This window comes from Paramisgurnus dabryanus, chromosome 8 (assembly GCF_030506205.2).
Source record: "Paramisgurnus dabryanus chromosome 8, PD_genome_1.1, whole genome shotgun sequence".
Classification (NCBI taxonomy): Eukaryota; Metazoa; Chordata; class Actinopteri; order Cypriniformes; family Cobitidae; genus Paramisgurnus; species Paramisgurnus dabryanus.
This window is the reverse complement of record NC_133344.1, coordinates 7,721,503-7,745,667: the sequence shown is the minus strand read 5'-3', so window position 1 is coordinate 7,745,667 and position 24,165 is coordinate 7,721,503. Positions and strand designations below refer to the sequence as shown.

At 39.6% G+C, this 24,165-nt stretch overlaps 3 protein-coding genes and 1 non-coding gene across 10 annotated transcripts; 1 reads left to right on the top strand and 3 right to left on the bottom strand.

Moving 5' to 3' along the window:
• Nucleotides 1–6,726, bottom strand: nlrc3l (NLR family, CARD domain containing 3-like). 2 transcript variants are annotated; one of them, XM_065280441.2, is made up of 7 exons: nucleotides 6,501–6,726; nucleotides 6,340–6,426; nucleotides 5,053–5,169; nucleotides 4,704–4,841; nucleotides 4,278–4,599; nucleotides 3,899–4,145; nucleotides 1–3,132 (listed from the first exon to the last, which is right to left on the bottom strand). In XM_065280441.2, the coding sequence occupies exons 2-7, from the start codon at nucleotides 6,378–6,380 to the stop codon at nucleotides 1,544–1,546; spliced, it is 2,454 nt and encodes an 817-aa protein (XP_065136513.1). In that variant the 5' UTR covers nucleotides 6,381–6,426; nucleotides 6,501–6,726; the 3' UTR covers nucleotides 1–1,543. The 2 variants fall into 2 exon arrangements, with proteins under 2 accessions (XP_065136513.1, XP_065136512.1); XM_065280440.2 differs by having other exon boundaries at nucleotides 6,545–6,726.
• A 482-nt stretch (nucleotides 6,727–7,208) lies between these two features.
• Nucleotides 7,209–8,789, top strand: rraga (Ras-related GTP binding A). The gene has a single exon (XM_065280438.2). The coding sequence runs from the start codon at nucleotides 7,332–7,334 to the stop codon at nucleotides 8,277–8,279; it is 948 nt and encodes a 315-aa protein (XP_065136510.1). The 5' UTR covers nucleotides 7,209–7,331; the 3' UTR covers nucleotides 8,280–8,789.
• Nucleotides 8,580–23,279, bottom strand: LOC135770704 (uncharacterized). Of its 6 annotated transcripts, XM_065280435.2 has the most exons (20): nucleotides 23,224–23,279; nucleotides 22,625–22,689; nucleotides 22,070–22,152; nucleotides 21,872–21,951; nucleotides 21,281–21,366; nucleotides 21,094–21,165; nucleotides 20,908–20,998; nucleotides 20,638–20,787; nucleotides 18,122–18,233; nucleotides 17,401–17,518; nucleotides 17,202–17,321; nucleotides 15,310–16,257; nucleotides 15,103–15,224; nucleotides 14,999–15,035; nucleotides 13,242–13,401; nucleotides 12,162–12,271; nucleotides 11,875–12,018; nucleotides 11,670–11,744; nucleotides 11,358–11,549; nucleotides 8,580–11,113 (listed from the first exon to the last, which is right to left on the bottom strand). In XM_065280435.2, exons 2-20 carry the CDS (start codon nucleotides 22,664–22,666, stop codon nucleotides 11,102–11,104), a joined length of 2,754 nt encoding a protein of 917 aa, XP_065136507.1. In that variant the 5' UTR covers nucleotides 22,667–22,689; nucleotides 23,224–23,279; the 3' UTR covers nucleotides 8,580–11,101. The 6 variants fall into 6 exon arrangements, 5 of the variants coding, with proteins under 5 accessions (XP_065136507.1, XP_065136506.1, XP_065136508.1 ...); XM_065280434.2 differs by lacking the exon at nucleotides 23,224–23,279 and having other exon boundaries at nucleotides 22,625–22,817; XM_065280436.2 differs by lacking the exons at nucleotides 17,202–17,321; nucleotides 23,224–23,279 and having other exon boundaries at nucleotides 22,625–22,820.
• Nucleotides 21,430–21,558, bottom strand: LOC135771987 (small Cajal body-specific RNA 14). The gene has a single exon (XR_010543188.1).
• Nucleotides 23,280–24,165: the final 886 nt, after the last annotated feature.

Sequence of the window (24,165 nt, the reverse complement as noted above, 5' to 3'; positions counted from 1 at the left end):
TTACATATATATTTCTCATTTTAATAAAGAACATAAAGTACATATAAATATTACATATAAAACAGAATTTATTTCTAAAGCACCCATTCAAAACAATGACACATAAAACCCCTCTTATCAATGGAGGGTATGCACGTGACGTCACTTTTTGGCGAAAATGACTGGTTACGCCCACTTAGTGAAATAAGACAGACCGGCAGAATTTTTATGGAGTGTGAAATCAGCGAAAACACAGGGAAAACACGTCTAAATTGGAAAAAGCTGTTGTGCAAAAGACTGTACTAACAGATTTAACAAAAATTCTGGGATATTGTTTTATAGACTGCCAAGAAACACCAAAAGGAGAAGTAAATGGATCGTTCATGCCAACGTCCACTGACCACAAGTGGGTTGACAAGTTGCTAGGGTCACTATCAAGTGCAACTAAATTTAATTTTTGCTGATAATTGTTAGTTATACTGACATTTTTGCGGCTCAATGTTTTGCCACTCAACAGGGCGAGCTCTGGCGTGGTCACATGGAAAAGTGACGTCAATGCATACCCTCTATATTTGGCTTTACAAACTAAAAAAAATCATGCATTCACAGTAGGCCATGCTTTTCAAATGAACACATCACACTCATATGGCAGTAACAGATGCAAACACATACCTGCTATGACCTCCCCATTAGTACACTACTGCTACAAGTATGCATCATAAAGCCTATTTAATATGTGACACACATACAATTAGTATTTATTACTAAGGTTTTGTGTTTGTTTTTCGCAATCACCAGTGTCCAATGTCAATGTCTATTAATGAAAAGATCCTGTCTAGTTTTAATGGAGCCCTTACACATCACATTACTGAAAAGCGTTTTGTAGTTCAGTGTTTAATTCGATTAATGACTAAAGCAAAATGACCAAAGCAAATGCATCTTTCGATTAAGTCAAACATGCAAATTGAAGTCCTTTGCTGACCAAAATAATTTAAAGAAACAGTTCAACCACAAAATAAAAATGTATTGATTATCAACTGACCCCCCATAGTCCATGAAACAAAAGAGAAATTAAACTATCACTAGAGGCTATCAAGCTCCTAAAAAAGAGAAAAGAAGTGCTGCTGCAGCTCTCAAATCTCAATCTCATGATCTCATTGATGCGGAGTGTTTATTTACTATGGTTGCAAAGCTTAGGAATTTTGGAAATATTTTTGGAAGTTGTAAACTTAAGAAATTAAAGGAAGTTATTTGTACATTTTGGGTATCACATACAAACATCTTCATCTGTGTGGCACAATTCCTGTGTAATTTCCATGGAAAGTTTCCAAAATTCCCAGATGTTTGCAACCCTATTTATGTAAGACATTATAGAAACAATAGTGTTTCCCAGTGAGTGACATCAAATTGCATTTGCAAACACATTTGAGATTTGCAGGACAGTTTATCAGTGCATAACGTCTTTTTTCGATTTTGTTCTGTGTTTTTTTACACAAAGCTGTTATATGGCTTCAGAATAAGCAAAAGTCACGTGCATCTATAACATTTTTCTCCGGTTGTCCTCTCATTTATCTTTTTTGCCTTCCTCCAGTTCCACCAGACACAATTCCAGGTTCCTGCACCTCTCAGGATTGATGTTTTCTTTGATCTTTTTATTAATGTATTTACCAACCTCCTCCGCTCCTTTGGGTTTTGGATGGCTGTGCTGGAGCAGGTATCCACGCAGGTGTTCCTCGGTTCCGGGTGTCACCAATCCGACCAGGAAGCGCAGAAACAAGTCCAGTTGACCATTTTGACTGGCCAGCGCACGATCGATCACCAGACGGTACAGTTCAATCATCGGGCGATCCTTGTTTAATTGCATCTTCGTTAACAGGCTTTTGTTTGACTCCAACACATTTTTCCCGCTTTTCCTGAATGTCACATACGCGTACATCGCTGCCATGTACTCCTGGACGGTGAAATGCACGAACTTGAAGACCCACGTCTTCTGGTCTGCACTTGTTCGCCTGACCTCAGTAAACATTTCATCCCGAACCCGCAAATCCTCATAATTCAGCTCCATGGATAACAAATCTTCCACGGTAAACTCTTCCCGATTATCCATAAGCATCCGAAAGGCCAACTTCGCCATCTTCTCCACAAATATCTTGTCTTCATCCTTCCACCTTTGCATTTCCAGGCTCGCTCCACGATACCTCTCGTTCGACCTGTTCATCTGGACGATGACAAACTGTGAATAGAACGTCGTGATGCCAGGCGCATGCGTGCCAAAATCAGGTTTGCGGAAAGATCGTTCGAAGAGGTACGCCACCATCCAACTGAAGATAGGGAGGTGACACATGATATGGAGGGTCCTGGAACGCTTCATGTGGTTTAAAATGTTTATACCAAGCTGCGGTTCTTTGGTTCTCTTGGTGAAGTACATTTCCTTCTGCTCATCTGTGAAACCTCTCAACTCCACAAACCTGCTGATAAACTGTGCGGGGATTTTGTGTGAGGCCGTCCTGTGGCTGGTGATCCAAACTCGAGCGTGAGGAAGCATCGTCCCTTTAATCAGGCTAGTCAGCAGAGCGTCCACGGGTGCTTTGGTCGTCACGCTCGTAACGGTGACGTTGGATTGGAAGTCAAGTGGATACTGACAAAGATCTAGAGCGTCAATGATAAAGAGAGTCAAACAGTCTTCTTTCTCTAGGAGTCGGACGTTGTCTGCCTCAACGAAAAATGTCTGCAGCATCTGAAGGAAGCTCTGATCTCCGTCTTTTCCAAGATGTAACTCCTTTCCTGCCAGTGGGAACACGAACTGAAAATCCTGATTGCTTGTTCCCTCCTTCCAATCGATGATAAACTTATTCACAACCACTGTCAGTCCAGAAGCAGGAACACCGGTCATCATGACCGTACGAATGTCCGTGGGGTCATTGGGAAGGGGCCGAAAGATGTCGCCGGTTCTGATTACCGTCTCCTGGGCTGTGACACGTACCCTGCGGACCTCATGTTCAGTGTTTACTGGGTCCCCGCTTCCTCTGATAACGGTCAGCGGTTCGACGTAGACGTCGCCGATGAACCGCTGCTGACCCGGCCGGCAACAGCCTTCGTACAGAGCGTAATATCGCCTGTCGTGAGTCATTTTCAACTCGTGCTGCAACAAGGCTGAGGAAAAACAAAAAGGACGATTACAAAGTTGTTGTTTTTGACTGCTTCCATACAAAGTTTTGTTTAGCCATACATGTGCTGGTCATAAAATTAAAATATCATCAAAAAGTTGATTTATTTCACTAATTTCATTCAAAAAAGTAAAACTTGTATATTATATTTATTCATTACAATGTTTATTTATTTTACTTTTGATGATTATAAGAATATATATAAGAAAATCCCAAATTGAGAATCTCAGAAAATTAAATATTGTGAAAAGGTTTAATATTGAAGACACATGGTGCCATATTCTAATCAGCTAATTAACTCAAAAGGCTGCAAAGGCCTTTAAATTGTCTCTCGGTCTAGTTCTGTAGAATACACAATCACGAGGAAGACTGCTAACTTGACAGTTGTCCAAAAGATGACCATTGACACCTTGCACAAGGAGGGCAGGACACAAAAGGGCATTGCAAAAGAGGCTGGCTGTTCACAGAGCTCTGTGTCCAAGCACATTAATAGAGAGAGGCGAAGGGAAGGAAAAGATGTGGTAGAAAAAAGTGTACAAGCAATAGGGATTGCTGAATTTGAGATTTTGGGTTATAATCATCAAAAGTAAAAGAAATAAACATTTGAAATATATCAGTCTGTGTGTAATGAATGAATATAATATACAAGTTTCACTTTTTGAATGGAATTAGTGAAATAAATCGTCTTTTTGATGATATTCTAAGCATATGACCAGCACCTATATGTAGTGCATAATACATCTTTACACTACCTCTTCTACAGGTCTTCCTCAGCCTTTCAGCAAGATCCTCTTTTTTAATGCCTTGAAGTGATCGTATGGCGAGATACAGAGCCTCTCCCAGCCCACAGAGCTCGATCATTTTATCGGCCAGATCCAGCGCATCGGTTATATCAGCGATGGTTGAGTAGTCATACTCGAATCTGTAATGGCTGCACAGATTACGCTTAAAATAAGCCAGTTCTGCTGGCCTCAACGGTCTGAGACTCATCACAATGGCCTGAAGAAATAAGAGAAAGACAATGATAAACAAAAAAAAACCTTAATGCTGGCATTAATCTGTAGTTGAGGGAATAAACATAAGGTAAACATTAGCTTATACTGCACTGTATGTATTTTAATTTGGACTCACCATTAAAACATGTCTAAGAGTAAGCGAGGGATGCTTATGTTTAAACATAAGACCGGTGCCCTCAGGTGGAGGGGGCAAAGGGTCCATCTGCCCTGTGTAGCCCAAATCTAAAACAATTTCATCGTAATCATCCGTCGTCTCTGTCTCAGTCGTCTCCTCCTGCACCTCCAATGCACCATCTTCGATCGGCTCCTCCTCCACGTGTGTCTCACTGAACTCCGTCTGTCTCACGCTCTGCACGTCTTCTTGGTTTCTCTCGGTTCGAATGTCGCTCTGCACCTCGGGCTGCTGCGTTGTCGTGGGCTCTCGGTCAACGTCGTACCTAATGACATCACCAAAAACAGTCTGAATAATCTGATAGGTAACTTGTTTTGTGTCCCACAGACAGTACGTTTTGGGTGAACTGTCCGTTGTTCATGTAGTTACCTGTGCTGGGTTGGATATGTTTCATGTCTGCTGTTCACATGGCTCAAATACGCTCCCTCTCTGTGAATGCTGGACTGATGTGTGTTTGTACGCTCAGTAATCGCTGTCTCCGGTGATTCGGGGCGATGTAGTGTTACCCTGTAAAACACATTGATGAAGTCCACCACAATTATTACATAATACATTTAAGTAAGGTTTAATAAACATTTACGCAGTTTTGCATCATAAAAGCATATTGGTTTCTCCATTGGCACTAAATTATTTGCAAAAATTATTTTTCCACAATCTAACATAGTTTATGCAAAATCCCTCTCAAAGCTTTTAGTGTTAGCATGTAAAACAGTTTTACCCCGAAGGTCCCTGGTTGACTATGAACGCTGGTCTTTGAGAATCATCACAGTCATCAGAATCTTCTTGCTCGTCGCTGATCATGGACCCATAACTGCTGGGCGGCCGGTCCATTAACCTTAAAACATTGAAATTAACATTGAATACAAACAACGCCAGCAATCACGAACCAATAACTTTCACATATAGACCACAATTTACACTAAAACACCCTTCAAAGTTTCAAGAGTGACCATCGTATTTTGCTTGACGGTTTCATCGGACGCACATGTTTTCGCCGTTACCCGCCTGGCTAGTGGCTAAACTAATCTCTGAAACAAATACCTTGTCGAAAATACATTTTTGGTTTATTTCTAAAGAAGAGGGGAGACAGGGAGCATGGATCACATGAGAGGTTTGGCAGCCACTGAAAATGTATGGGTCTCCGTTATGTCACTCCCGTAAGCATATAAGGATTCAAATACAGGAATGGCAACCATATTTTGGAGCAACGTAGTCTCTCTAGAATGAAATACTAAAAATGTTTTTCACTTTTATTGGTTTTTTTAAACTACAGGCATCCTTTACGTGAGAAAGCAAAAATCATATGAGTGTTCATGCAGGCCATGAAATAACTAGATCAAAGTCTAAAGAGATCTTATTTCTTAATGCTGATTGTATTTTGTTGTGGGAAAAAGTGACTTGAAACAGAAAACAATTCTGCAAATTTTTTTATAAAAGTGGCTTGATATTAGATCAGCCAGATTAGGTTTCACGTAGCATATTCATATAGTTGCGATGGTATTACTAAAGATGATGAATAAATATTAATCCTAGATGAACAAATCTTCAAACAAGGTCTGAACCGAAAAAAGACACAATTTTTTCTGGTGGGTCTAATATAATTAGGGCCCGAGCACACCGGGGTGTGAGGACCCTATTGTTTTTGCTCCGTTTATTATTATCTTACAGTATTGTTATTGTGCTCTGAATGATGTAGCTTACATATAAAGAGAAAACAATTCAAGCTTTTTGTGATTATGTTTCCCCTGAATAACCTCTTATAAAGGCCTGTCTTTATATAATTACCTAATAAGACAGGTAAAATTGTTCAATATTTCTTCCTATTTACATATAAGGGGACCTGTCGCACCTGTTTGTCCTCGTGCTTCCGATCATTTGCACAACATATATTTCATTACACTTTATACATGTACGTAGCTGGTAATAAATACACTAAACTTAAAATAAAGCTAACTTAAACCTAGTTCGGCCGGACTTTATCATAGCATACTGTTCAAACACTTACCCCTCCACTTCAATATCACTGTCGTCCCCCATATAACTCATGATGAGGCTTTAATAATCCTTATTAACCTCCTTATAAACACAGCTCCTGTCATAGAAAAAACATACATATCGATTATAGTCACACCAACAGTCCAATGAGGAAATGACTGATATTCAAACCTTATCGAATTCAATATCACGTTGTGAAGTAAGAGACAAATTACCCAAATCATTTAAGACCCCGTCGAGCGCTTATATATCGCTCTTAAACAAAAAAAATACGCCTAACACCAATTTGTACTTTAAATTTAACTTTAACAATAGTAATTTGACGTTTTTAACAAGAGTCGCAAAAGTTGTCGGCTGTCAAAGATCCACCCGGAACAACTTACCCCGGCCACAGGCAGCTGGAAATTTCGTTTGTTTCTCAATCCGAAGGCTGCAGCCTTCAAAGGTCGCATTTCAAGGCTGTATACGTCATCAAGACTGTCTTATTTCAGAATTTAACAATAATAAAGTTGATTATTATTCTCAGTTAATCGTAAATTGTTGTAATATGCTAATGATTTGCGAATGTAATGCTCAGTTAATTTAAATAAACCAGGCTTGATGACGTATGCAGCCGGCATATGCGACCTCCGGAGGCTGCAGCCTTCGGATTGAGAAATGGCCTCCGAGTGACGTGCAAAAAAGGTTAAAAAGAAAAACTTAATTTTCACACAATATCATTTTTGTTATGTAGCATTACGTTTAAAAAACATATACAAATTACATTCATTGTAATACTTGCAAAGACACGTTTATAAACGAGTGTGCTTTTGTAATCAGGCACTGACACGGACAGCCTTCTACATTCAGCCAATGAAATCGCACCGGTGTTTCATGTGACCGCGCTTCCTGTCATACGCTCGTGACGCAGGTTTACTTTCACTTTCCAGCGAACTGTGAGAAAAACAATACGGAGTTTGGTCGGTTGTTCATCGTCGTTTACAGGATCAATCGAAGCGGGAAATGTCCAGCACAGCCATGAAGAAGAAGGTGCTGTTGATGGGCAAGAGCGGCTCGGGGAAGACGAGCATGAGGTCGATTATTTTCGCGAACTACATCGCCAGAGACACCCGCCGTCTCGGAGCCACAATAGACGTCGAGCACTCTCACGTGAGATTCTTGGGCAATCTGGTGCTGAACTTATGGGACTGCGGCGGCCAGGACACGTTCATGGAGAACTACTTCACGAGTCAGCGAGATAACATCTTCCGCAACGTGGAGGTGCTGATCTACGTGTTCGACGTGGAGAGCCGAGAGCTGGAGAAAGACATGCATTACTACCAGTCGTGTTTGGAGGCCATCTTGCAGAACTCACCCGATGCCAAAATCTTCTGTCTGGTGCACAAGATGGATCTGGTCCAGGAGGATCAGAGAGATTTGATATTTAAAGAGCGCGAGGAGGACCTGAGGAGACTGTCCCGTCCGCTTGCTTGCACCTGCTTCAGGACGTCCATCTGGGATGAGACGCTGTACAAAGCCTGGTCCAGCATTGTTTACCAGCTGATTCCTAACGTGCAGCAACTCGAGAGCAACCTGCGCAACTTTGCTCAGATTATTGAAGCGGACGAAGTCTTGCTTTTCGAGAGAGCCACGTTCCTGGTCATCTCACATTATCAGTGCAAGGAGCAGCGCGACGCGCATCGCTTCGAGAAGATCAGCAACATCATCAAGCAGTTCAAGCTCAGCTGCAGTAAGTTGGCAGCCTCGTTCCAGAGCATGGAAGTGCGCAACTCGAACTTTGCAGCCTTTATTGATGTGTTCACATCCAATACCTACGTGATGGTGATCATGTCCGACCCGTCGATACCTTCGGCCGCAACTCTTATCAACATTCGGAACGCAAGAAGGCATTTTGAGAAGCTGGAGCGGGTGGACGGGCCGAAACACAGTCTGCATATGCGCATGCGCTAGACACGCGGAGTGCCCTGCTTCCAGAGTTAATTTTGTCTGATGTTGAGTTTAAATCGTTTTGTTTTTACATCAGCAAAAACTGTATGTTTGTTCTCCTTGTTGCGCAGACCAATCGGTGTTTGACGTCAAAGTACCGCGAGAGACCGTACCGCGATTTGAAAATACAACTCTGTCGTCATGCAGCGATAGGTCTGCGCAGCGCAACATAATGAAGTCTTTTTGTCACGGTCGCTGAAAAAATGAATTGTGCCATACGTGCAGGTTACATACACCAGAGAGTTAAATTAAATATTGTTTGCATTTTTCCACGCCTGTCCTTTATACGTTGTCTGATATCTTTATATGAGCATTATCACAGCTTGCTGCAGTTTTTGCAGGTGTTTAAAAGTTTAGCATAAATGTGTGACTGTAAAATCTGCAAAATGATACATGTATTTTAAGTACTCAGCAAAATATAAATTCTGCAGTGACTGTATTTACATGTAATAAAAATACAATTGAATTTATGAATCATGTTTAAAAAGTGCTGATGGAAATTATTTTTGCATTCAGTTCATTGTACAGCATGTCTGAAAAATAAATATATTATACATTTGAGGTGTTACTTGCTACACCTTACAAAAAACGTGTTATATACAATGATATTTTATTACCATGTTCAAATTACCCTTTCATCCATTTAATGTCTTTCATTAAATGCAATAACTTTCCAAATAACAGAGGTATTTTATTGTTACACAAACACAATTAGGTATTTGTTTGTAAACTGTTGCAATACACAGGGGTGCACATAACTGGTGCATATGTGCAATTGAAATAAACAATGTGCACCAGACACTGCCCTAAAAGGTGCTTTTGCGTACCAAATGTTGCTGGAGTTTTGTTACATAGTTCCCTAATTTACCACAAAATGAGGGATTTCTCCATGCATCATTGGTAATTATAATTAAAGGGACACTCCACTTTTTTTTAAATATGCTAATTTTCAAGCTCCCATGGAGTGGTAACTTTCAATCGCAGGGGACTATTTTCGGGAACTCCATAATATCATTGCGCCTCCTGCAGTCATGTTACAGCAGCAAAGTCCTTGATTATTTCACCAGAATGAGAGTATAGTTCCTAGCCATATGTACCTAGAAAATCGCAACTTTTAATTTTTTGTCGGTCTTCGTACACGATGTAACTACAGAAGCCAAGTTTTAAACAGGAAAAATATGGAAACTCTTTGGTTATTTTTTTTGCGAGATGCTAATGGTCTAATCAGATTCAATGGATCATGCTAAGCTTTGCTAAAAGTGGTACCGCTAGACCTGGAGATCGCCTGAATGGATTTCAATACGGTAAAAATAAAATGTTTAACTCTAGGGGAGCATATTTTTAAAAAAAGTGGAGTGTCCCTACCAGCGATGCAACATCACTAACTGGCCTGATTGGCCAGTTTAAAAATTCAAGATTTCAATACTTTACTTACGCGTTGTTTGTTAAGTTTTGTTTGCGCGATCCACATCTCAAGGATTCAGACAGCTTGCTAGTACAAGCAAATGGTAAAGACAGTGCGCAAATGCCAACCGAGTCAGTTTTTTTTTGCACTTGAGCCGACATTTTAAAACAAAATTATCTCAAAATGCCCGGATTAAAGTTGTAAAAGTATTTTACACATTAAATAAATATAAGCAGTTGAGAAATAAAATGCGTGTGTTACAATATATTGGATCCATGCGTTTAAAATGAGAGTACACCCATTTTTGGAGTATAAACCTGATGCTGTTTCTTAATGTTAATCATAATATCCTTGTCTTGACTAAACAACTTTAGTTTACACTACAACTACAGTTTACACAGTAAAGACTATGGAGTAGTATCTGATTACTTTATTCAGTTTCTGTACTGTTAACGTTACCTGAAAACATGAACAGCACTGTTGGTTTCACTTGTATGTTTGTTCTATTGTATTTATTTGTGCCATTGCTCATAATTTGATTATTTTTTATTACTGACCATCTACTTAGCTTTAACAATATTTGAAATTTATATGAGTTAAGCTAGTAGTTATTTACAAAGGTTGCATGGTTGAAAAACAACAACCAGGCATATTTTATTTTACGTACATCATCGTCTATCACGTTTAAACCAAGAAAAGAGTAGTCAGGAGATAAGTGATGATGATAGCATGTAGTATGTCTGTGCCATGAATAGTGTGAATACCAAGCAACATCTCCAGGGGCCTCATTTATAAAGCTTGCGTATGCACAAAACGGGGCTGGAAACGTACGTAGGCCAGTTCCCATGCAAAGGAAGTGATCTATAAAAAACAAACTTGGAGAATGGGCTTGCAGGGTAGGATTTGAGGATGATTTACGTAAACACAGTTGCAGGTGATGTGTGACTTCTAAAGGGAACGTTGGTATTGTTTTATAAGTCGTAATATTTTTTGGCATATGCCATTTTTGGCTTGTGTACATAGACTTTTAGTAAGGATCCTACGCACAGTTTTATTAATGAGATCCCAGGTGTTTCTTTGAGAACCAGACCAAAAAGTTATGTGTACCCCCCAGAATACATACGTTGCACAGTCTATGAGAAAACATGCCCAAAACATGATTTTTTTGTTTTTAAGAAAACCTACACAAAGCAAATTTAATATAATATACTAACCTACATATTTCTTAACAGCAGAACTTTCCTTATACATTATTTGATGGTTAACAGGAAAATTAACCTTTAATAAAACACAAATCAATAAAAAAAAACATACAAAACTGTTTTATTTAGAAATAATTAAAACCTTAATAAATATAATTGGAGGTGGAAAAGCCATCAATTTAGCGTGAAGTCTGCGGAGACAAAAATAGGTGTCAGAGAAAGTTGTCTCAACCAATACATCAAATAAACTTACTGAAGAGTGTGAACATATAGAAATAACAGTCTCAATATAAACCAAATCAACAAATTACAATCAAAGTCCAACTGCTTAAGTCAAATAAAAACAACCTGCTTGTGTGTATTGTTAAAGTGAATGTGAAGTCTGTGTCCCGCCCACTGATGTGTTGCTGGCAGACAAGCTTCAGGCTTACTTACCTTCTTCACATAAGGCGACCTGAGAGGTTTGCTACATGGAGACTTTCTCAGCGTTGAGCGCAGGACATGACTGGAAGCTGTGGCAGATTTGCAGGAGTTCTTAAAGATCCTACCACGATGCAGCAAAGTCCCAACACTGCCGGGCTTTGGAGTGTTAGGAATCGTGAACACCACATGTTGCTTTTGCTTAGCCTAGCAAAGAAAAGTAAGACAGATTAAATTTTTTGTGCAGCATATGTTGTCTTAGAGAAAAAGTATAAAGTGGCGTATGTTAAAATTATTATATTAGATACTCGAAACAAACTACCTCACCTTACAGACTGGATGCATTTTCTCATGCCTGCCCTTTGCAGTCGTCTGAGAGAAGCAGCTTGTCGACTCATTCATCTGTAAAAACAGCAGTTGTATCTATACCGTATGCTCCTCCTAAAGGTTTTTAAGAGTTTTTATGACCCCCACACAAAAAGTGTAGACACCAAATAATACAGAAAATATTGCTTTTTACTTGTCATCATACCTCAGGTGAGCGATTTCGAGCATGCAAGCTACGCATCTTTTGTGATGAACGTAGGTGTGAAGCAGCAAGTTGAATGGTCTCTTGTGGGCTACCCATCCGCAGGACCTCATCCGTTAATGTTAAAGATGGAAGTCCCATATTATGCTACAGAAGCAGAAGAACAGCTTTATTTCAGTCTCATGCAGTGTCTTCACTCAAAGCATTGATGCTGCATGTCAAGATGATTATAAAAGTAGTAACAGCTAGAAGAAAGGTTAACAGATGAATATGCCAGCTAACTTTATTACCCTGGACTCCAGCGGGTAGCTGCTCTTCATGTGAGGTAGGCAGGCTTTGTTTCGTGCCTGCAGTTCAGCGATGCGCATCAAGTCATCTGCAGCATGCTTTGTTTCATTCTCTGCCCCAATACAGAACATACCAACAGTACAGCACAAGACATACCAAATTTCAATCTACAGTACTGGCCAATTATTTTCAATATAGGCTACATAATGTGTTAAAGGTCTCCTAATATGCAATTTTTCAAGATGTCATCATGAATGCTGATCTGCATTTAAAGGGATACTCCATCATTTTGACAATTAAACTATGGTATTACCTTAAAGCAACACTAAAGACTTATTGCTCTTTGCTCCCCCTACAGGTTAGAAGCGTAATTGTTCATTACCACTGTCGTAAATACTGCAGCATAGCTGGCTCTGATTGGATTGTAGGTCTGCCGTAAAGCAAGTTTTTGTAGTTTTCACTCGAACTACAGGACCACTACCCGACGGTTGGAAACTTCTTTAGTGCGGTTTTGGCCGATAGAGGGCTGCAAAGTGAATGTGAAAGTGCCATTCACCCTGTTTTGAGTGGGTGACCCACTGAAACTTTTTTGGAAACGTTATTTTAAGGTAAAAAAAACTCTTTGGTGTTGCTTTAACTAAGAAGAGTTGGCGCAGTAAAGTCACACCTGAAAAATCCGCTCCCCCTCTCCCTCGCAGTTTAACTGCTCCGAGTCGAAGTACTCCCAAAAGTGCTATTCCGCCATACATTATAATTACCCTTTTTAAACCACTTAGAAAAGCGCCACGTTTTATTTTGTGCCACCATACTTGGTCGAATAACTACTCGTTTTAAATAGGGAAACATTGATGTGTTTGGTCACTTCTAATTTCACCTCTGTTTGGTACCATTGAATGAACTGGGCTAAGCTAACTGCTATCAAAGTGTCGCCGCATGACACAGCGTGGCCTCTCTGCCAAATTTTCGGAAATTTTCTGGGACCAAAGTGCTGTGTGAATGGGGTTTGAGTGTGACTAAAAGCAAGGAGGTGTAAAGATGTTTAATCTGCTCTGTATAATCATTACTGCAAAATATGGACAGACCTTGAAGTTCATTTGTTTTAGATGAAGTTGCAGTTACATCATTTCCCCTGAAGAGATTTGTAGAGACAGGGCTGAAATGCTGGGCCGCCAGTTCGTGCCGACATTGGGAAGAGCGTGGACTACAAACAGATTCCTTTGCTTTAACACTTCCCGGTGTCTTCTAGACACAACCATGAAAAGAAACAATTTAATAGCTCCATCGATTACCAAAAGAAAAGGGGTAAGAAATGCACAACAATGTGTATAAGAAAAAGATGGCATGTGTCTACATCACCAGAGCTTAAAAACCCCAATGCAGGGGTGTCCAGACTCCGAACTTGGTCCTGGAGGTCCGGTGTTCTGCAGAGTTTAGCTCAGGGGTGGGCAACTTCTGGTCCTGAGGGCCACAGCCCTGCAGAGTTTAGCTACACCCTAAACAAACACAGCTGAAAAATCTAATTGAAGTCTTCAGGACTGTTTGGAAATGACATTCAGGTGTGTTCGATTAAAGCCTGGTGCACACTGTGAGATTTCAGCCAGGATTTAGCTGTCTGGGACAAATTTTGAAATCCTAAACGATTTCTGGAATCCCAGGCTAAAATCTGCCGTCTTTGATCGCTAGTTTGACATGTTCACAGACAGCCAATTAATGTCAGTTGCGATCAAAATTATCCTCCGACAAAATTCTGGCAGTGTCAATCCTGCTGTGTGACATCTCCCTAAAACAACCGGCAGCTCAATAACCAATAGCAGCACAGAACCCGATGACGCAATTAGTCCGGCGACAACAAATCAATGCAGACAATTGTAAAAAAGAGCCAGGTAGACTGTACAGCAGGAGGAGAAACTTGTGGAGTTATGGAAACAATAAAGAGTGTTTGTACAACGTGTCATCGCCACTGTACCATGATATGATAAAAATGAAGCAGCCTGGAGATAAATCGCGCTGAAAATTCAAATGCCAGGTACTCGTCTCCTTCGTTTTTTCTTCTTTATATTGCTTGAGACAAGTCATGATTAAAATAAACATTAGATGTTGTTTTGGTTTGTTAGCCTTCGCTTCAGCGTGTGTTTTCCCAGCCGTCATCGATCGATGACGTAAAACTGCGGACGCGTTTGTTATCTTGCGTTTGATTTTTAAAAGTCTTTAAACTCGTAGAGTCTGACATTGATGGAAACAGAGATCATACAGTGTGACATGGACTTAATTACGATCTTAATCGCACAGTGTGGCAAGAAACAATCCTAAAAGACAGTGTATACCGGGCTTAAAGTTGAAGCTAAACTCTGCAGGACAGTGGCCCTCGATGCCCACCCCTGGTTTAGCTGAAACCTCCCTCAACACACCTGCCTGAAAGTATATAGTCCAGGAGTGGGCATTCCGGGTCCTGGAGGGCCACCGTCCTGCAAAGTTTAGCTCCAACCCTGATTAAACCCACCTGAATGTCATTTCCAAGTAATCCTGCAGCCTTTGATTAGGATTTTCAGGTGTGTTTGATTAGGGTTGGAGCTAAACTTTGCAGGACAGTGGCCCTCCGTGCCCACCCTTGATCTTGTCTGCCTAGGAAGACCTTAATTAGCTGGATCAGTTGTGTTCGTTTCGGGTTGGAGCAAAACTATAGAGACACCGGCCCTACAGGAGTGGGATTGGACACCCATGCCCAAAAGAGTCCCCTGCAGTCCAGGTGAGACCAGGTGCAAAGAATGAGAAAATGTGTGTGTGTGTATCCCAGCAGGCATCACCTCAGTTGACCAATGCATCATTCAGAGTAACATACCTGCAGAGTGCTGGTCTCACCAGACGGTGCCCAATGGCTAGAAAAAAGAAAAAAAATGCAAGTCTGTGCTAAACTCTGAGTTATCTGTGGATTTGTTTAGATACCTGTAAGAATTGAGCAAATCATTGAACTTGCTGTTGTCCTGCCATTCTTCTGGGACTCTAAGGTAGTCAATGTCATCATTCACCCTCCTCTGTTTTTGTAGACGCCTGACAGAAAGGTTTACCTAAAACACAGAGTTACACAATATTACACAGAAGACTCCAACAGACAAGCCTTACTTCTTAATAATCAATCATCTGTAAACTAACTTGAGTCTGCAAGCGTTCGACTTTGTCTTTCTCCTGGTCTCGTTCCCTGCGAGCCAGTGTCAGTTCATTCTTCAGAGCTTCGATATCTCTCCTGCTGGCCTCTAGGGAGTTCATAAGAGACTTGTTCATCTCCTGAGCCTTCACCAGCTGCTGTTTGTTATAGTTGTAATGATTGATTTTCTCCAACATTATCTTCACGGTCTCCAAAAGCTGTTTACATTGCTGCTTCCATTTTATGGCAATATCATTTAAACCAAGGATGGAGACACTTTGTCCCTCCACCTTCAGCTCCAGTTTAGCTCTAAGCCTCTCTTGATCCGTCATCTCATTCTGAAAAGAAGTCAAACAAGCTTCCCTCTCAGAGGAAACAGAGGAGATCTCTAGGACTTTTGCCTGAAGTTGACTCACAGTCTTCTCAAGCTCCTCACACCTGGCTGTCTCAAGCTCCAGAGTTGTTTTTCTCTGGGTTTCTTGATGGCAAAGTTGCTGCTGAAGCAAGAGGAGCTCAGATTCCTTCTGGGCACTCATTGTTTTAACCTCAGCTAACTGGTTCTGAAGAGAAGTCATGTTTTCCATCAGCACTTTGTGATCTGCCTCTAAAACAGAAAACTCGTGTTGCTTCTGATGTTCGTTTTCATTGTAGTGACAGATCTTTTCTTTTAGATGTGTTACTTCAGCTGACAGAACCATAATGTCTTCCTGTTTCTTTGATGCAGTTAAAGCAGCACAGCAAAGTTCTTGCTGAAGTTTCTTAATAGTATCCTCATGTCCTTTACGAATTGATTTGATCACTTCATTTATATCAACCTTTTGATCCTTCACAAGCTTCAGCTCGTGGTTTAGAGAGTCATTCCCATTACTTAAATTCCTGATTTCATCATCCTTCAAAGAGATTTGCTCGGTCAGTTCCAGAACTTTTATCTGGAGGCTCTCAATTTTGGTCAAAGCCTGACAACAGACAATTTTACACATTACAACTTCATAGTGTTAAATGGATCCTAGCGATTTATTCTTATTTATGACTGGATGGCAAAAGCTGTTCAAAGTTTTGTCTGTCCGTGTCTGCCCATTTCCATTTATGTCTGCTCATTTCAGTCTGTCTACGTCTTTCTGCCAGTTTCTGTCTGCCCGTCTTCGTGTCTTCCTGTTTGTCTGTCTGTTTCCCTCCGTGTTTTCCAGTCCGTCTGTCTGTCTGTACACGTTTGAGTCTGCCTTCACGTTTTCCAGTCCATCAGTCTCTCGGTGTGTCTTCCTGTCCATCTGTCTTCATGTCTGTCTGTCTGCCCACCTTCCTATCGTGTCTGCTTGCCTGTCTGTGCGTCTTCCTGTCTATGTTTTTCTGTCTGTCCGTCTTTGGGTCTTCCTGTTTGTCTGTGCATCTTGCCATTTATCTGTCTGCACGTCTTCCTGTCCATTTTCTCTGTCTGTCTTTGCATTTTCCTGTCTATCTGTCGGTCTTCCTGTCTGCGCATCCTTCTATCAGTCTGTCTGCATCTTCTTGTCCATCTGTCTGTCTTCATGTCTTCCTGTCTATCGGTCTTCATGTCGATCTGTGTCTTCCTGCCTGTCTGCCCATCTTCCGATCCATGTCTGCCTGCGCGCCAAATAGCAGCTCGAATACAGTGCAACCGAATAAACTACAGCAGTGTTTTCCAATCCAGATCCTCGAGTACCCCCTTCCTTATTTAAAACACCCGATTTAACTAGCTTGTTAGGGAGGCATATTAACCATTAAGTAGGTTGATGAGTTGAATCAGGTGTTTTAAATAAGGAGACATCTAAAAGTTTCTGGGAGGAGGTACCCGAGGACCAGGATTGGGAAGTACTGAGCTACAGAAACACTGACAAACAAATAAAGAATATTATAACACAAGTATTATATAATGATTTACCCTGTGTGTGACAGCCTCATTCAGCTCATTCTCCCATTTAGACTGAGACATTTCACAAGCCAGTGTGAGTTTAGCAATCTCCTCCTCGGCTCTCTTCAGCTGGGCAAAAGCATTTCGGACCTGACAGGAGCAGAGACGGATAAGACTCAACTGAATCTGAACAAACCATTTTAAGTCGGACAGAAAAGCAGAATCTCACCTGAGCAGCAAGAGTTGCGTTTTCCTCTTTCAGCTCATTAATCTTGAGTTCTTTCTGAGAGCTGCTGGTTTTGAAATCTTGACACTGCTTTACAATCTCGTGCACTCTTTGGAGAAGACTGTAAAATAGAAAACCTCTATGTAATTTCAACTTTCTTTAAAACAACTTCTGATAATTTACTAACCCCCATCCAAAATGTTTGTCCGTCTTTGTTTGTTCAGTCGAAAATAGTTGTTTTTTTAGCAAACATTCAGGATTTTTCTCCATATAGTGGACTTTAGGGGACCTCAACACTTTGCAGTTTCAAAGGTCTCTAAACGATCCCAACCGACGCATAAGGCCTCCTTTTTAGCAAAACGATCATCATGTTTAAAAAAAACTTCTCGTCTTGCACTGGCCGTGTGATGCGGCAGCGTGACAGTTTGTGTCAGTTTATTGTTTAAAATGGTTTAACGTGTGACATTTCGACATGATTACATAAAACACAAGGTCGTGCTGGCGAGAAGTTGTGTTTTTACTGTACAGATTTCTTCTCGACTGAACAAATAAAAACAAACATCTTCAATGACATGGGGGTGAGTAAAGAGTTTTTTTTAAGTTATGCACATAAGTTGTAAAAAATGTGAAAGTCCAGATTGAGGCCATAATGGGACACTACAGTTTCTCAATCAAAGTTTAAAAGATGCCCTTTGAGGTCCCCAATGATGGTGGACCGTCTCACCAAGCTTTCTTCTCCTGAAGTTCCAGCTGATATACATCATGACCCTTCTTAAATTCTCCCATTTTTTGTAGGAGATGATCCACCCGGTGCTGCAGTTGAGAGATGATACCCTCTAGAGATTTAACACATACAAAACTTTATTTATTCATTAAGGTGACAACATGTGTCCTAGTCTGTGTAAATATAACCTTGATATCTTTAAACAGCACCTATTGTCCAATTCACATTTTTACATTTCCTTTGTTGTGTAAGTGTGTATTAGTACATGTTAACAATATGCAAAAGGCACAAACGCCAAAGTAAACGATAAAGCAAGTTATCGTCTTCAACGCAAATCTCTTTTCTTGGACTACAACAAACACACGGATTGTTGGCAAAAGTTTACTTCATGGGATTGCTGATGTAGACAAGACCGACATTATCATAATTCCTCCCACATCGGCCTGCAAGTTAACTCCTGTTAGCATTGCATTGGGAGCGAATCTTTCAAATATGGTAAGAAGCGTCACATTTCCGGCTGACGTCATAAGTATTCAGGCTAATCACAACATAGAGATTAGCTGGCCAACCAGGGACAAAGCACTTTTCAGATCCGTCCGTTTCAAGAAGAGAGTGAAATCTGGAGCTACAAAAATGTACAGTATGTGGAAAATAATGTGTTTTACCCATAAACCACGCAAACACATAATAACGTTGTTTTTAAATAGGGATGCACCGAAATGAAAATTCTTGGCCGAAACCGAAACCGAGGCCGAAAAACCGAAACACCGAAATAAATTATGCCAATTATTAGTACAAATGCATTTATGGCTATCACTGTGTACTTACTTTACTAGGGGTGTGTGACAGATCACAAAACTCACAGTTCAGATCACATTACAGTTTTTGAGGCATGGATCGGATTATTTTTCAGATCAGCAAAAAGGGGGTGGGGAAAATCTAATAACAAATAAAGAAATTACAAACATTTATAAAAAAGAACAAAGCTGCACATTAATAAGGGCTAACATTAGCATTAGGTACAGAAATCGAATTAAATGATTCATAACACTGTCTTTATTGTATAAATTAAATATATTATTATTTTTAGAGCTATTTGTCTCTTTGTTAGACTTAAGTAGGTTAATTGAGGTTACTGTCTCTTTAAATAAGCAGAGACTGGTTTATGACTGTAATCTATACATACACTTAAGTAAAATGTTTTTATTAGAAAAAGAATACTTGAGATAATTTTGTTTATATGTGCACTGTCAATAACAGAAAGATTTTATGTTCGCTTGTTTGCGTCTCACTCGTGTGTGCACTATTGAGGGCACTTAAACGTGCGCGCACACAGAGAACGACGGCGAATCCCAAACAGCGCAGCATAAAAACGTTACGTTGTTTTTCATTGCTTTATTCGGCACATGTATGTTAACTCCTTCACCGCCATTGACGAGATATCTCGTCAATTAAGAGAAAACGCTTCCCTGCCAATGACGAGATTTTCTGTCTTTCCGCAATACCGCTATTTTCCCTTCCGCAACTTTTTAAACCCGGAAGTATTGCCCTATGGCAAGTGGCTGCAGGTCCGTGTCTGTTTTAAAGATCGCTCTGAATGGGATCTCTATGAAAAGTCTGTCACAAAAATGGAATTATCTCTGCTTTTTGCTCAAAATGTGGTGTTTTTGCAGAAACCTACCCATATTCAAAAGCTGATTACAAAAGAACCACTGAAGGTAGGATGAAACGTTTTTTTTTGTTTGAAAGCAGAGGGTCTGTTCTTTCATTTGGTATATTGTATGTTTATATATTTAAAGAAGAACATTTTCTGGAAGGAATTAAACTTTGTTGAAAATCATGAAAAAAGTTGGCGCTGGCTGGCAACTTTTTTTAAAAAACGCTGGCGGTGAAAGAGTTAATGGACTATACAGTATGAGACACATTTGCGTGTCTCTCTAAAGTTTACACATCAAGAGTTCTGATCTTTGAAGGGCGTACTCACTGTGATGATCACGTCTGGACCGGACACAACCGCATGTGCCTCAGTGCGTACTTTAGCGCCTTTTGCGGTTAAATACATCCACGCCGCATACATGTTGCTTCAGACAAGCACGTGCAGGTCGCGGTTTCTGTTTGCGTCATCACAACATTTCGGCCGTATTGTTTCGGTGATAAAAGTCTTTCGGCTGAAGAAATTTCCGAAATTGCCGAATATTCGGTGCATCCCTAGATTTTAAGCAATGAAATAGGTGCTCTTTAATGACTGAGCAAGATCATGTTAAAGACTGACATTTAAGTGAAATCAAGGAGTAAAAATTAAACGTTGATGCTTCAAATATCATCAATAGATGATAAAATAACTAAACAACTAAATAAATATCAGCAATTAAAATTTAATAGAATAAAAACAAAATGTATTAGTTGGATAAGCGTGCCGTCACATGGAGAAGTCAAGTGTCTTTACATAAAGCTAAAATTTCAATGCAGAAAAAGTTGCAAGTCGTTTAAAAATAATTGCATAAATTCTCTGATACCTTTCTCAGAGATGATGCTTATCTGATTGGCCAGCTCTTTTTCTAGTTGGTCTCTGGGAGGACTGTGAAAACAGCCGAAGAACGGAGACTCATCACCAGTACAAAATGAATCGAGGCTGCTCTCACTACTGACGGATAAATTTAAGACGCCTACCAAAAGAAAGACCATTCACTTAAATCATTCAGTGGATGTTTTAACATATTAACAATTAATATGCAAGATTTTCAATAGCATAGTGAACAATGAAAGTAACAAAGATGGATGCTTACAGTCTTTGGTTAGAAACGCATCTAGGCATTCATCTAAAGACAGACCATCAACATCATCTCTTATAAAGCGAAACATCGATGATATCATCAGCTGACATAAGACAGAGATGTACAGTCAAAAATAAAACGTATATAGCACTTGCGTTAGATATATGAAGCAGATCATTCTACAAACTGATACTCAACCTCCGTCTTGACGTCTAAATCAGGAATCGTGCGGTTTACTTTAAAATCACAATGACAGAGGACAAGAACCACCTGTGCACATACACAAACTACAGTATTACCACACAAACATATTTGAAATTTGTTCAATTTTGAATACAATTATACAACCAAAAACTGGTTTCTTATAATGGAGAAAATGGCACACCTTGGCGAGCTGAAGCTCAAGGTCAATTCCTTCACTTATCTTCGTAGAGATAACTGCACTCTGTCCTCTGTTAAAGCAGAAGTCGTCTGCAAATGGATGAGAGGTGTTATACTCGGATAAAACAAATTAAACATTTTGTTTTGTAAATAAATGTGTGGAACCATCGCACAGAGAACCCATGCACTCGACAGGCCCTGTCGGTAGGAACCAGCATCACTCTGTGTGGTGTCCAGGACTACAGCACAGCTCCTATCAGCAGCCACATTAGGACAAACCACAGTTTACTTATTTTAATGTCTGTATGACGTTTCCGCATGAATGGATTTTCACAAACTGCTGAACCCTGGGATCGAACATGCAACCTTTGCATCGGCAGCCCAGCTGCTTTAACCACTGAGCTACCATCACCCTCCCCTATCTAACCCCAAACCTCCCTATAGGACAACTTCAGTTTTGATTTCCAAACAAACAGGCAGTCAAATAGTTCACCTACAAATCTTGTATAACATTTTTTTTTTAAGAACATCTTTGAATTTGTGTTTCAGGGTAAACTTTACCTTTAACTAGATGCATGTGATTTTAAAAACTCACCCATCAGTATGTTGAAAATGATTTCAATAGTTTCTAAAAATGGTGGCCCCAACAACGTTTCACAAGACATTTTCCCACATCTAAAGAAAATACATCCAAACAAAATACAAAGAACAAAAAAAAACATTTAAATTTATCATAGGAGTTTGAAGGCGTTTCAAATTTAACCATGCAAGAGCATCAACATCCCCAACTCACACTTTGTAGGCAAACCTCCGGAGTTGCCCATCCTTTATTTGAAGGATTTTCCAGACGGGTTCCTCTGGACACACGCCGTTAACCTATCATCAAGTCAAGTGAAGAATATGGTAACCCACACTTGGAATATGACCTTGCATTTAACCAGGGTTGCAAAGCTCGGGAATTTCGGAAATATTCCAAGTTGGAATTAAAGAAAATTGTCACATACAAACGTTAGACTTGTTCGACTTCATGCGGCGCCGCAAGAATCCATAGTCGGATGACGTCAAAGTACCGCGAGAGCGATTCGCGAAATCATACGGAGGAGTTTGCTTTTAAATCGCCCTCGCGGAACTTTGACTTCAACCACAACTTCCATATATTCTCGTGTAATTTCCATGGGAAGTTTCTAAAATTCCTAGAATTCTGCAACTCTACATTTAACCCGTCCAGTGAGTAATGAACACACACACCCGCCACTGTGGTCAACTCGCCAGCCGCAAGACTATCTGGCTACAAGTTCGACTCTCTATAAACATAATGAGATGTCAGGTTAAGAGAGAAATAACTTACCCAGGACAACAGTGCTGCTTCCTTCACCTCACTTAACTCCATGATCCCAAAGTTTATGTTGCAAACTGCATTAAAATGTTTAACACATCAACTAAAATAAAAATGTAAAGTACAGGCACATTTATTTACAACATAAAGCAAAAAAGCATTTAGTTTTTTCTACGTGTGAATGAAAGGTTTATGTTGTTCATACAGCAGGTGTCATTTGTTTGAGACTTTCACAAAAAGCTAAGTGTTCTAAATAATCTGTATTGAACATATTGATAAAGTTGATTGTATGTTTGAGGACTGATTGAAGAACATACGTTTACAATGTTATTATGTCACAAAATAATTCCCTTATAAGTTACGTAAAAAATACTATTTTGTAATCATTTGAACATGCTTATTTTCACATTTATTTTTATAAATATAGTAGTCAACATTTGAAGTGGATCAAAAACATTCATCAAAGTTGTTCTAAGACAAGAACGGGTACTGGGTATTAGTTTTAAGACAACTTTTAGGAAAGGTTTTGATCCACTTCAAATGTTGACTAGTGTATATTACGTAAGTTGCTAAACTCCCTAATCCTTCTTTACCAGGCTACTAACACTTACCAAACTAGGTGAAACAATCGTTCAGTTGCTGGTTGAACAGCCGTGAGCCGTTTATATTTGATGACGTAATGCGCTTTCCTCTCTTCTCAGTGGCTGTCGTAGATTATGCAGCCAATAGAAACATTCAAACGCAGCTCTGGGGCCAATTAAATATTAGATACACAAACAATACATACGCCGCATTGAGCACTACAAATCGCTGCTGTGAAACGTCAACTTCGCCGCCATATTGGACAGGACAAAACATGACCATATGATTTTGTAGGTAAAAGCACAATAATGTTTAAATTTCAATGTGTATGATCTACGTGACTACAACGTGCTCCACTTACTTTGACATGGAAAGTTATTTGTTGTCATAAGGAATTGTGAAAACTCACGATAGTAAGAATTAGATTTGGTGTTTTGCAATGTTACAGTGATCATATATAATTGTTTCTCAGTCTCTTTATTAGAATACATCCAGAAAATGTAATTATAGTATTAAAAACTGTATAATAATGTATCATGTAAACTGATGTGAAACTACAGGATCTCTTAAACTTAAATAAATTCCTAATTTTAAAGAATTTTGTCTTTTTACTTCATTCTGCTCAAAAACGCTCAAGATGTGTTTAGTGCCAAGAGAGGTCACATGAAATACCGATGAGGCCTAAAGAAGACATTTAGTCCTGAAATTGTTTTGTACATGTTTCCTATATTTTCTGTTTGTATCTTAATAAAATAGATTGAAAAAAAAAAAAAATAAATATGGATGGAAATTAAAACTTCTAAAATAAATTAATAAATATATTTTATGTCCATTCCATATTGCTTTTTCAATCAATTTTATATTTATTTATTAATTATAGATTATAAAATGAGGACACCGGATTGTAGTATTCGGGTGCATTTTATCAAAGCTTTTAAAATCAGTAGCCAGTTGCATAAAACTTTAAGACT

Bases quoted from the DNA above. Each gene is read 5' to 3' on its own strand.
- nlrc3l (XM_065280441.2), bottom strand. From the start codon at position 6,380: ATGAGTTATATGGGGGACGACAGTGATATTGAAGTGGAGGG. The intron at 5,170-6,339 runs GTAAGTGTTTGA...CAATGTTTTAAG, and splicing joins AGTGATATTGAAGTGGAGGG to GTTAATGGACCGGCCGCCCA. The intron at 4,146-4,277 runs GTGAGTCCAAAT...TTATTTCTTCAG, and splicing joins CTCTTAGACATGTTTTAATG to GCCATTGTGATGAGTCTCAG.
- rraga (XM_065280438.2), top strand. From the start codon at position 7,332: ATGTCCAGCACAGCCATGAAGAAGAAGGTGCTGTTGATGGGCAAGAGC.
- LOC135770704 (XM_065280435.2), bottom strand. From the start codon at position 22,666: ATGGAGTTAAGTGAGGTGAAGGAAGCAGCACTGTTGTCCTGG. The intron at 20,788-20,907 runs GTAAGCATCCAT...TTCTTTTGGTAG, and splicing joins TGCGTTTCTAACCAAAGACT to GCGTCTTAAATTTATCCGTC. The intron at 17,322-17,400 runs GTGAGATTCTGC...TGCTCCTGTCAG, and splicing joins ACGCAACTCTTGCTGCTCAG to GTCCGAAATGCTTTTGCCCA.